The following is a 13,713-nucleotide window of genomic DNA, read 5'->3' as shown; positions in this document are numbered from 1 at the left end:
CTCCAAGCTAGTATCACTTAGCTCACTCAGCTCATCCAGCTCATCTACTATCACTTCAGCTGGTTTCAGCTCAAGCATACTCTCTTCAGCTGGTTCCAGCTCGTCCTCAGTCTCATCAGCTGGTTTTAGATCAGTATCCTCACCATTAATCCACCCTGGTTTGTCCTTTGTTGAAGAATCATCTGGCTCAGCCATGGTCGCATCATCCTGGCCCGGGTCTATGATCCGAGGCGCATCACTTAAGTATTTGTATACTTAGTTAGATTATTTCAAACAATCTAACAATCCTAAACCTCAAATCAAGCAAGAAATCAAACAAGCAAGATCAATCTTAAAATCGGATTCTAACTTCTTTTAGGGTTTAGGGTTTTCGATTCCTTTATTAGGGTTGTCATGTTTCTGTTTTTATCAATCAACATACAATCATATTCTAGTTGGAATCATATATCTTTCTAGTTTTAAGACTTGTCGATTTTAATCTTGTGGTTTCTTTTAGGGTTTCATCGAGAATATAGTTTCCATAATGATGGATTAAGTTTTATGTTCTTTATCTAGGTTCTCAGATTATGTTTATACTTTTGTTTCGTAGAGGTATAGAACCGGACCACCTGAGAATGGATGAAACTTCGAGCTGAGAAGAATGGACGCTTGTTGCCTCCTATCGGGTCGCAGATGGAACGATCGCGGGCTGGAGGCGTCTCGGCTGCGAGCTGCGCGGAGATCGGGTCGTCTCGGGTCGATCGCTTCTTCGGGTTTGATCGCGAGCTGGACGGTTCTTCTGAGCTGAGAACGTGATCTGAGAACGTCTGAGATTCAAGAGGGATCTTCTGAGTTCTTGGATGAACTAAGAACAAGATTAGGGTTTAGCTTTGAGTCGCCGGTTATAGGCTTTTAGGTTTTGATTTTAGGTCTCATGGATTTAGAGGCTATCGTGCTGATAACGTGTTGTGAACAATAGGGGAAATCGTGTGTGTTATTATTACTCAATCAAAGTGTTCCCGTATATAGGGATTACAAGGAATAGATAAATGGAAAGAGTACAAATCTTTTTCCTAAAGGAAATAGGAAATCTACTTAAAGATAAACATGAAGAGAAAAGGAAATCATCCTATACTATAGTCGGTCTAATTTTTGGCCGCCTCTCTCTCCTTCTTGGACGTGGTCTTGGGCTTGGGCCGGACGCGGTCCGTTCTTCCATGATATAGTTACTAGCAATCCACATTGTTCATAACAAGGCTTGAATTGTAATTATTTTTAGTTGGTTAGTTCTTCAACCGGAATGGCACTAAATGATGGGAATCATGGGATATTCCTTTGTACAAATAACGCAAAACTCGATTCTCTGGTCTTCATTGAATGAAATAACTTCGTATTATTGTAGATTGAAAAACAATGAACAATTAAAGTTAAAAAAAAAAAAAAGAATGAACAAATATGAACGCATGTCGTCTATGTAGCCACTACGTTTAGATGCCCTTAGCAAACATTGACCAACATATTTTCATTTTTTCCTAATATCATATATAAATATATATAAAAAAATAAAATATTATACATATTTTGTATACTAATTTAACTCTATTAATAATTATTAAAGATATTTATTTATGAAGTTAGTTGTAAGCAATATTTGTTAATATTATCACCAATATTTTGACTCAAATCAATCATAATTTACTAAAATCAATTGTTAATAGAAAATCTCACATTTAAAAAATAATATTTTATTTCTATTTTTTATAATTTTTACTTATATTTGATATACATTTTTACTTATATTTTATTAATTTCTACTAAAGTTTATATGTAAACATAATTTGTATTTATTAGATGATAATCATACTATTCATAAAAACGTAGTTTTGTTTATATAATTTTGATTAATAAATATATTTATGATCTAAACGATGGCTTGTTCTCTGAGCCGGTTTTGCACACACCACCCCCAACACTTGATAAGTTGGTTTAAAATCGAAATCAAAAACATTAACGTCCGAGTCGAATTCAAATGGACTTGAAATCAAATCCATGAATCTCCGCGTCGGGAGATCGATGATTTCAGGTTCAGAGAAAACAATAGGAGCGGATGATAATGATGCCCCAAAGATGGTGGGAGATTCAGTTGATGTTGATTCGTTTATCGTCCATTGATTCATAGCCATGGGAGAAACTTCGTCAAGTAGATGCTTCTCGATAAACCAAAGTGCAGATGCTTCGTTAGGATTGGCCATTTATGTAATTTTGATTTACAAATCAACATAACAAAATTGGTTTGTTTTTTAATTGAATTACTATGAATTTTTTGAATTTAGCCCCTGATTTCTCGCGAAAATCAATAATGTGTGCTTATAGCATCTATATCTCCACTCCATGATTTATTTCGAAAATAGAGTGCAAAATGGAGTATGAGAAAAAAAATCATTCCATTAGTTATTACTTTTTTTTGTTTTTCGTTATTCCATTTATCAGTAAATTGTGGAGTATGGTTGGAGATGTTTTTGACGCGAAGTCAAACATTTTTTTTTCGAAGTTTGAGTTAAGAGTATAAAATACTAATGTGTGCGCTTAATTAAACCACGTCCAGTCGTACTGTGTCCGGCGTAATGATTATGTGGTAACAAAGCTGAACAAAGTGTTCATCTGAGCAAAATGTTCATCTGGATTCCAATTTTTTTTAATATATATGTATACTAAAATTTCCAAACCAAATATATACAAATACTTAGAGTTCATAACAAAAATACATAACTTTTTTTACTGAAAAAACATATAATTCTTTTTCTGATAACCATTGCGATTTTAAACAAAAATTTAGACCAAAGACTAATTCCACGAAACTTTGCATCTGGATACGCAATTAATCTATTTAAATAGCACGGCTAGGTGGTCAAAGCAAATTGAACTCAAGACAAAAATTCCCATTAGAACCCCATTAAATATACCAAAACAACTTGGTTTATAATTTTATTATTTAAAATGTTTATAGTGATTGCATGCTCTATTTTTACCAATTTAATCTTCTATGTTATCCGCCAAACCATTATATTAGCATTATTTAATCCCATTGATGTAAAATTGTAAATACTCTTTTTGTTAATTAATGAAGTTGAACAAAAAAGAATTGTGTTTCAAGCATTAACCAACTACCTGATTCGATGTACTCCAGGAACCAATTTATCAACTTCTAGAGAATCTATTAGTAAAAGTAATGAGAGCAGATTCAAACTTTCTATAAATGTGTGAACAACCCAAGGCCCATTAGAGAAAGTCCTGGGATAGAGTACTAATACATATTTGAAGATCTAACAACATTCTTGGTAGATTATAGGAACGAAAACAGGGAAAAAGGGGAGATCAAGTTGTTCGTTATTTAGATTCAAATCTAAAAATACCAAACTTTACATAGATATTTCGCTGGGCCACCCAGAAGTATTCTTCAGGATATATGCCTTTCACTTTCGTCAGGTAATCTACTAATTACGTAGAGGTCTACGCACATGCAACTGCAACGTTCTGACTAGCTTACCATTACAGTATCCCACAAGAAACTGAATCGACTCATCAAAATAATTATTTGTTAATTGTTCGGACAGTATTAGACAGATCTACATACGCCGGTCAAATTTACAACTTTGAATTCTAATGTGAATGGCATTAAATGATATTATAGTGCCTTGTAGGTTGAATTATTCTGAGTTCTTCTAGTGGAGTATAAAATAACGAAAACTTGTAAATTTGGTATTCATTGAATGAAATAACGTCGTATTAATGTAGTGTGAAGAAGAATGAACAAATATAAATAAGCCAAAGACATGAACACACATGTATTGACGCTTTTTTTTTGAAAATTGTCAAAAATACAATTTTCAAAGTAACACTTTTCATGTTTACATTAACCATTTTTACTTTCATCGTTAATAAAAAGTAAAATACATTTATAACTTTTTCATTAACTTTGACAAAAAAAACAAATGGTTAACTAATTCAAACTTAAAACATCAATTCTAAACTCTAAATCATCAACTCTAAACCGTAAACCATGAAACATCAACTCTAAACCCTAAACCTTCAAATCAACTATAACCCTAAACCCTAAACCTCAAATCTAAACTCTAAAACATCAACTCTAAACCCTAAACGTAAACCCTAAACCATAAATCTAAACTTAAAACATCAACTTTAAACCCTAAATCAGAAACTCTAAACCCTAAACCATGAAACATCAACTCCAAATCCTAAACCCCGGAACATCAACTCCAAATCCTAAACCCCGGAACATCAACTCTAAACCCTAAATCTTAAACCTTCAAATCTAAACCCTAAAACATTAACTCTAAACCCCAAACGTAAACCCTAAACCATATACTTTTCTGAAATTCGAACCCTAAACCCCAAAACCCTAAACCTTCAAATCTAAACCCTAAAACATCAACTCTAAACCATAAACGTAAATCCTAAACCCTAAAACCCTAAACCTTCAAATCTAAACCTTAAAACATCATCTCTAAGGTTTTAGGGTTTAGGTTTTAGGGTTTAGGGTTTAGAGTTTAGGGTTTAGGGTTTAGGGTTTGGGGTTTAGAGTTGAAGGTTTAGGGTTTAGGGTTTAGAGTTGATGTTTTAGGGTTTAGGATTAATTTTTTTAGGGTTTAGGGTTTAGAGTTTACTTTTTAGTGTTTAGTGTTGATAGTTTAGGGTTTAGTGTTGATGGTTTAGGGTTTAGAGTTGAAGTTTAGGGTTTAGGATTTATAGTTGATGTTTCAGGTTTTAGGGTTTAGGGTTTAGAGTTGATGTTTCAGGGTTTAGGGTTCGTATTTAAAAAAATAAGGTTTAGAATTGATGGTTTAGGCTTTTGGGTTCGTATTTCAAAACAAAATAGGGTTTAGAATTGATAGTTTAGGGTTTAGATTTGAGTTTTAAAGTTTAGGGTTTGAATTTCGAAATAGTATAATTCGATAAAAAGTTAAAAAAATTATTATTTTTATTGTTTTAGATTTTTATTTATTTAAATATTTATTATTATATATATAAAGAATAATGGCATAAGAGTCTTTTCCATTTAACGAAGAAAGTATTTTTGAAAATATTTTTTTAGTGGTGTTAAAAATAAAAAGTGGTAGTACGAAAGTGGTAAACATCTGATTTCCGTTTTTATTTTTTTTCAAACTGACGTATATGCTTTTTTAAACTCATGCACCTACGTGTATCACAAATCCACGTTGGCATGTACATAGTAAAAAAACTCAAACAACGGTCAACTGCGAATACCCAAACGATGGATGAGGAGATAAAGGCGACAAAAGCGGAAAGTTAAGTAACCCCATTACGTCCCAATCGCAGAACTCCGTCAAGTTAAAAGCCTCTTTGCCGTTAACGCTTTGTTCCGTCTTCAACACTTTCTCTACCACCGCCACATGATCATCCTCGATTTCGTCTCTCTTCCGTTTCTTCTCTCCGTCGGCCTCTTTGCGTGACTTCCACTTCCCGACCTCGAGCGGGAAATTCAGAATGGCTTTCGATCCTCGAAGTCTAAACGCTGCTTCGTCGTAAGCTCTAGCCGCTTCAATCGCGGTATCAAACGTCCCGAGCCAAATGCGAGATCCGCGTTTGTTCGGGTCACGGATTTCCGACGCGAATTTCCCCCATGGCCTTTGTCTCACTCCTCTGTAATGCCTTTGCTCTTCCGCGTCCGGTTGAACCGGTTTAGTAACTTCCGGTTGCGGATTAAATTGAATCCATTCGGTTTTGGTTGGTACGGAGATCTTCAGTGGCGGTTTACGGTTGGAATGGGAATCGTCTGAGGCACACGGGATTTGAGTTTTGAATTCCGGTTCAAATTGATTTACGGTTTGAAAAGTTGGTTTAAAATCGAAATCAGAAACAGAAACAGAAACGCCCGTGTTGAATTCAGATGGAGTTGAAATCAAATCCATGAATCTCGGCGTCGAGAGATCGATGACTTCAGGTTTGATCTCTGATTCAGAGCAATCGATTGGAGCTGATGATGATGATGATGATCCGAAGATCATAGGAGAAGAATCAAAGCTAGAATCTTTTGCTGCTGATTCGTGTATCATCCAACGATCTTTAGCCACGGGAGAAACCACGTCAAGAAGATGCTTCTCGATGAACCAAAGTGCAGAAGATACTTCACTAGGATTGGCCATTTATGTTTAAATGTATTTTGAATTCTTGTGAGGTTTAAATTCGCGAGAACAAAGAAAATAGAGAGAGAATAAGAAGATGATTTGGTCGATGACGGGATGGTTTGAGTAGAGAAGAGAGTGGAAACATGTATATATACTATACACGCGAACCATCCTTTCCTTGCAGGAGACTTTTTCAATGGTGGTTGTGAATAAATTTGAATTTGATTAAAAACATGAAGGGCCAACGAACCATCCTCTTGTTCTCTCTTGTTTTTAATCATTTTAAACTAATACAAATCAGGTGTAAAAGGGAGTACCACTTTGTCGCGTGTTTCGTGGACTTTGAGCCGTTGGATTGGATTGCGGATTCAGCTTGTCGACATCATGACCGTTCTGTTTTGCGCTCACTACAACGCTCCGTCCCTATACTTTACGAACGTTATCTCGAATATTTGAAAGTCTTGGGGACTAACACAGATGTGTATACAGCCACGCCTGACCATAGTCGGATATCCGAAAAATTTGCAGTTCTGCTCCGTCATGAATATTTGTGATTTGTTCAGAAAATTCTGGACTTCCAAAAATTCAAAAATTTTAAAATATCCACGGATTATTTGATTTGATTCGCCAATTATATTAAAAACATTAAAAATTAAAAAATAATATATACCATTAAAATTAAAGAATTTTTTTAAACATTAATTTAGAATAAAAATAATATATCATACTAACAAACTAACATTTTTAACAGCAATTGTACATCAAAATTCAATATTAACAAACCTAATAAGAAAACTCATATGTTAACATTTGACTCAACATAAATATTAAATTAAATATGCAATAACCCAAAACAAAATTTTGAAAAAATAACTTCAAATAAAAAATTAACCAAACTATACAATTAAATATGTATAGATATAATAATTTGTATATACAACTACATTACATATCTATAAATATACGGATCGGATCGGTTATCCAACTTTCCAAAAAAAAAATATTTGTGATTTGCTTCGTTTTTTACGGATATCACATCTTGCTATTTGCTTTGATTCGAAGTTTTACGGATATTCAGAATTTTTGGATCGAATCGAAATGGATAACGGATCAAATCAAATTAGCGGATAATTTGCCCATCCCTATATACAGTGATTGATATATTTAGAGATAAAAATCTATCCTGGGGAAAAAGCTGCTTTGTGTTACGAATCTGATGACTAACTTCATTCATATTCATTTTAATCGGATGAACCAAGTCAATTTGTAAATAATTGCAAATCCAATGTATTTTGCTATTTTTACCTCTAAAATATAGAAACTTTATAATAGAAGCGAGATATGATCCAATGTATTTATTTATAATAGCAATCTCTAAATATAGAATAAAAATAGAAAAATGTTATTTCTTGATATGAATAGAGAGAAAAATAGCAATCTCTATCATAGAAAAAAAATAGAAATGAGATAAAACAATCCCCCTATACATTAAATGAGAAGTCACTTTAGTGATTTCTGGTGACGTGTCGCTCATAGGTGAAGTTTCAAAAAATTGTTATAATTTGATTGGTCGATTGTTTTTAATTTTTATTTATTTAAATTAGATCTAAAAATTTAAGGTAAGTCTAAAAACATTTAACATCACTTGCCATATAATCTAAAGAATATAAAAAATAACAATTTATGGCAACTAATTCTCGAAATTATAGAAAGATTAATAATGTTTTATTTATTACTTTTAATATTTATGAACTATAAAATATAATGAACGAATTTTTATATAAGATAAATATAATAGTTTTATACTCTACTAAATGAATTGTATTCAAATATAATTATATAATAACTATTTTAAATATTACAAAATCCAAACATGACTATTAATATGATTTTTAAATTATTTATCTTTGTTTACAGAATAAATTTATCAGAATTTTAAAATTATTTATATAATGTTATAAATTATTTATAAAAATATAAATCCTACTATATATTGATTGAGAAGTCACATAAGTAATTTTTTATTACGTGTTGAACATAAATGAACTCTTCAAATTGTTATAATTTGATTGGCCAATGATTTTTAATTTTATTTATTATATTTATATCTAAAAGGAAAGGATAATTTAATTACCACTTTCCAAATAATCTACATAATATTAGAAATAATTATTTATGGTAACAAATTGTTAAAACTATGAAAGAGTAATAATGCGATCAATTTTTTTATATATTTATAAATTACATAAAATAATAAACAAAAATGTTTATTTGAATTGATATAATGATTTTATATTCGTATAGAAAGAATCGTATTTGTATATAAAGTATCATAATAACTATTAATGTCTAATAATTCAATGCATCCTTTATAAATCATTTATAAAATTATAAATACATTTATAAAATTATTTATACTGGCTTATCAGATGTTTTAAATTATTATAAGAGGTTATAAGTCATTTATAGAAGCTTATACATTAATTTGTAAAATGTATTTTGAAAATTTATCCTCCTATTACAATATTTTGATTTTTTCATTTTTAATGGTAAAATTCATCAACTATGTTTACTTAGTGTAGAAACCCCTAAACTAAAGATTTACTGGTAGTAATGGTAATTATGATCTGTTAGAGTTTAATTCATTAAATAAAGTTAGTTTAGGGGATTTTTCGTTAAATACTTAGTTTGGGGGGTTTTTACCCAAAACAAACTTAGTTGAGGGTTTTTAACGTTAAAATTGTTTATTCTTTCCGTATTATCTATTATTTAAATCTTTATAGTGGGATTTGTTTTATCAAAAACCGGTTGCAATCAACTGACGAGATATCTTCTTTCCTATTATCATGCATTTAATATTTAAATATATATATAGCAAGATTTTAATTACCAAAATTATGTATATATTATAACGAGAAATCCTTAAAAATTTATTTGAAGATATTCTATCTCATAGCTCAATTAAAATTTATAGGCTATCTCATTGCTTCTCTTGAAAACTAGATCATTTAGAAACTTAAACTAAATTGCTATATAAATATCACGCCACCCCCATTAGTTTCACGCATCTATCTTTTAAGTTTTCATATGTTTTTGATCGTTCTAATTTAAATTCTACTTTTGTGATCTTACGCATGTGTATGATAATCAATAAGTAACTCATAGACGGGAACACCATTACTGGTAATTTTATGGGGGATTCTCCTTCTCCGTTTATTTTTGTTCTCTTCCTCTCCATATTATATCTCTATCTATATTTTTGCATCAGTAGTGATTCAACTAACAAAAAGAGACGACTCTGTTTATCCAGGAACTGATCATCCCTTTCGAAAAAGGTAATTCTTTTTTTTATAAAGTTAAATCACTTAGCAAGAATATAATATAAGATGTGTATGCTAATCAAGTGCAATTTATTTATTGTGTGTGATCCTCTTCAGATACGTCTGAGAGCCAAAGGTAATCTCAAAGCTTTTTAAAAACTTTGAAACTCATTGACGTTGTCCTATCAATTATATAATTTGTTATCTTTTGGGGATTGCTTACATCAATAAATATTTTTGTTATAATTACCTCTTTTCTGACTCAAGGCTTAGAGAAGGAAACCGTAAATCATCTCTGCTGTTACAATGAAACCAATGATAATAAATCTCAGGTAATTTAAATCTCTCTTTTATATTTCATGGCTGATTTTTTTATTGGGGTTATGCGTGAAATATTTGTTTTTTCTCAATTATATTTTTCTGATATTTTAAGATTAGTGTTAAATGTAATCGTTTGAAGCATAATGCATTCTCAGAACACACCTCCATGATAAACACTTCTATGTAAATTGTGTCAATTATGTTAGTGATTTTGCATCTGAGTATTGTGACTGATGTTCCAAGAGAGAAAGCGTATCATCTCACACCGAGATTGTTGGGAAAGGTAATTGGTTTATAGATGTAATTGGATAATTGACATCTAAAGGATACATTTTATTAGATAGTATCAAACAGTCTTTTTAAACCTTTTGAACTCTAACTTTTTGAACTAACAGAATAATCATGTTTAACCTATAAGCAGTTCAAAGAGTTATGTATCTAAAGGATACGCTTTATCAGATATAATTATATGTTTTATTCGATAGTACCAAACAGTCCTTTTAAACTCAAACAATGCCATGTTCTGAGTTGTACACATTGTATTGACTTTTTTTTTCTTGCGGTGTGTATTCAGATAGCAGTAGTGAAGTGCAGATATGAAGTAATATCAACCAAAATTAAGAAAAGTCTTTTAAAAGCAAAGATAATCACATGAGCCTCTCTTGAACATGGCAAACAACCAGCAGTTTTGCCAGACCCGGATTTCTTAAAAAAGTTTTCTACTTTCTATTTTCTTATTATTTAGTTTCACCTGATAAGAAGTTTGAATCACAGACTCTTGACATTTTAAAATTTATATTATTTGTTTGTGTAACGGCGCAGAGGTTTCAATGAGACCGGCTTATCCTTCTTCCAAGAAAGTAAAGGACTATGACAAGCTTGAAGCTGAAGTGAAGAAGAATAGAATGATGATAAGCTTGAAGGAGACTGTTTTGAACAAGTTTTTCCGTGAGATATATTTGAATTCTGATGAGGATATGAGGAGTGCTAGAGCAAATCATTTGTGAGTATCTATCTATCTATATTCCTATTTAGTCTTTTTTCTCTCATGGAAATTACAATGTTTTTGGCATTTTGATTGACTCTTTTGTAGTTTTGCACAATCAACAGGTGGAATCTATTGGGACAGTGCTTTCAATAGACTGGAAAGATGTTGGTGCTAAGAAAATCGAGAGCACTCTTCATGATGATCTGGCGCTCAAGACATGGAAAATATGATTTTATATGATGTGTGGGTTTTACCTTAATCTAGACAGAACTCGAAGCTTTGGTCTTAAGGTCTGGTTTCTCTACTCTATGGACTTAAGGTACTTTGTATTTTCCATAACTCATATTGTTTATACGAAACACTGAGATTTTTAATCTAAATGTTCTAATGTATTCTTTGTTCATATGAACATAGTATAAATATCAATATGTAACATCAAATTTTTCATATTAACCACATACATATAACATAAGTATTATATAGTTGTAAATATGTAATTATCAATTTAATATTAATGTTAATGTCCGCGCACATGCGTGGGCAAGGTCCACCTAGTTTATCTCTAAAATTAATGCCGTCATAAAAAAAGAAATAGCAACAGGTTGGAATTAATGCTCTAAGAAAAATTTATTTTAAATCATGTGCATATGTTGCTAACACACTACACATCCCCATTTGTTCAAGTGTGAACCTATTTTTATTATCCGGATTCGGTTTACTTCTTCCAAACAAGACTAACAATTACTTTTAGACTGGTTACTAACGATGACATTATATAAAAATAAATAAACAAGAAAAAATCGTGACTTCTACCTATAATCAAAGCAGAATTGGTAAGAAAGAAAAATACATTCACACACAATTAACAAGAAAAAAGAGTTGCAAATGGTTCCTTTCAAATATGATTCTCTCCACACTCCACCATCGGATCCGTGTTCCATTAAAACTTTGTCGAAACAATTATAGCATCAACTTCATTTTTCATGATTCCTTATAAGCTCTCCACTTTCATTTCACGTCCGTAATTATGCCTCGTGTTCTTCTTTTTCTTAGCTATAAACTTTATTCTCAGCACTACACAAATATCTTGATTGTCCCTCTTCCATATATTGTTTGTAATAGTTCAAAGTTGGCTATTCACGCTCTGTTCAAATTAAAGTGTTATACATAAAACTAACGGGTTATTTTCATTTATATGCATGTATAATAACAAATCCGATCCAGTACTGCCAAAACAAAATGAAAAGGTTTGTTAAGAAAGTCCACTGTCAATCGAAATAAATATTACAAAAAAAACTTACATCGCAAACGCCAAACACAAATACGTAAACGTAAATATTTTGGATTGTCAACTTAACCCTAACTGATGGTGAATGGATTTTTATATATGTTAGTTTAGGTTAATCTTTATAATCTATGCGGAAAATTCCAACAATAAACAATTTCAGTTGGTTGATATAAAAAAAAAACAATTTCAGTTGACAAACATACAACCCACGCACACAATTTTCATACAATATTAAAACGAAAATAATTAATTAAGAACATCATCAACTGTCTAATTTCGCATCAAAAAGTATATTGTATTTACGTACGCAGATACACATGTAGCCAACAGTGTATTATCCTTCTAGAAAAAGTTTTACTGGTAACAAACGCAACTCAAATGATGGTAAATCATCAACGTCTAACCAAATCAAACTCATAAAGTTAGCAGTTATGGTTCTTTTGAAAGAGTCAAGTCAATGCATGCGGCCTTTAATGCATGCGGCCTTTAATTTTATCACAAACTTTAATAGAAACATTAAATTATGTTTGATTTCGTATTTATAGGATCTGCATGCGCTCCGAGAGCATCTCCAAAAGACATTCTATAACTTCAAATATAAAAATTTTTGTTCTCCAAAAAGAAACTTCAAAGTTTTGAGAAGTGAAACTCTATATTTGAAGTTTCACTACTCAAAATTTCAAATTTGAAGTTTCATATTTTTATTTGCATTTTGGTCCATACAATAACACATCACATTTATGATACATAATTATTTCTTGTTTATTGTTCTAATCCTTATAAAAATTATATCTCATAAATATTTTATGTTTTGTTTACAAAATTTAAGTTTATACATAAAATTAGATAAAACTTTAAAATAAGATTTAAAATATTTAAAACTAGATTTAGATAACAAAAATATACAAAAGAAACTTAACAAAAAAGCTTTTAAAAAATTACATGAAGACATAACTATTACACAAATTTAAACATTACAAAAAAACTAATAGTCAAGTAAGTTTGAACCGGAACCTTCAAATTTTCTAAATATTGTCCAATTTTTTTTTTGTAACTGAAGATGGTTGTTGTTATTGTTGATGATATCTCTCCGAACAATTCTTTCTTGTTTATATTGACTATATTCACAAGTATTAATATCATCGATAAAAGTTAGTTTTTTATCAATATTTTATTTTTCTCTTTTACTTTCTTGTTCTTATCTAATGTATTTACAAGTATTAATATCACCTAATTTCAACAATTTTTATCTCTAATCTACAAACTAAAAATGAGGATAGCCATTTTTACATCAAAATTCACTAGTAAATCATATATGCATTACGGAAATCACTTTATGGAATAATATGATATTTTGATTGAAGTTTAATATTAATTAAGTTATTTTGTTTAAAATTTTATATTTTAATATAATATTTTATTAATTAATATTGTTGTAATATTTTTATATATGTGTTAGTTATTTACAAAAATTTTATGAATTCAAATTAGTTATGATAAATATAAAGATCATATTATAAAATACAAATAGTTTTAAAGTTGAGTTTGAAGTTTTACTTTTGGAAAAAATCACCTTTAAACTTCAAATATATAGAGTTTTGAAAACTTTAAAATAGAATTCCTTTTTGCAGATGCTGTAACTACTGCGAT

General features: G+C 30.5%; 2 protein-coding genes and 1 pseudogene across 3 annotated transcripts in view; 1 reads left to right on the top strand and 2 right to left on the bottom strand.

Moving 5' to 3' along the window:
- LOC106304491 overlaps positions 1 to 238 on the bottom strand; it is a 1,670-nt gene extending 1,432 nt beyond the window's left edge. Inside the window, exon 1 of one of the 2 annotated variants that reach the window (XM_013740898.1) lies at positions 45 to 238. In XM_013740898.1, the coding sequence (XP_013596352.1) occupies positions 45 to 195 (151 nt within the window). In that variant the 5' untranslated portion in view covers positions 196 to 238. The other variant, XM_013740897.1, reaches the window with a different exon arrangement.
- Positions 239 to 5,140: 4,902 nt separating this feature from the next.
- LOC106303856 (ethylene-responsive transcription factor 5) lies at positions 5,141 to 6,304 on the bottom strand. The gene has a single exon (XM_013740197.1). It carries the CDS (start codon positions 6,162 to 6,164, stop codon positions 5,241 to 5,243), a length of 924 nt encoding a protein of 307 aa, XP_013595651.1. The 5' UTR covers positions 6,165 to 6,304; the 3' UTR covers positions 5,141 to 5,240.
- Positions 6,305 to 9,986: 3,682 nt separating this feature from the next.
- Positions 9,987 to 11,005, top strand: LOC106303023 (annotated as a pseudogene).
- Positions 11,006 to 13,713: the final 2,708 nt, after the last annotated feature.

The sequence above is a fragment of the Brassica oleracea genome, chromosome C7 (assembly GCF_000695525.1).
Source record: "Brassica oleracea var. oleracea cultivar TO1000 chromosome C7, BOL, whole genome shotgun sequence".
NCBI classification, from domain to species: Eukaryota; Viridiplantae; Streptophyta; class Magnoliopsida; order Brassicales; family Brassicaceae; genus Brassica; species Brassica oleracea.
Note: the sequence above shows the minus strand (reverse complement) of the source record. Positions and strands in the feature narration are given on the sequence as shown.

Excerpts from the sequence above, each read along its gene's own strand:
- LOC106303856 (XM_013740197.1), bottom strand. The coding sequence starts at position 6,164 with ATGGCCAATCCTAGTGAAGTATCTTCTGCACTTTGGTTCATCGAGAAG.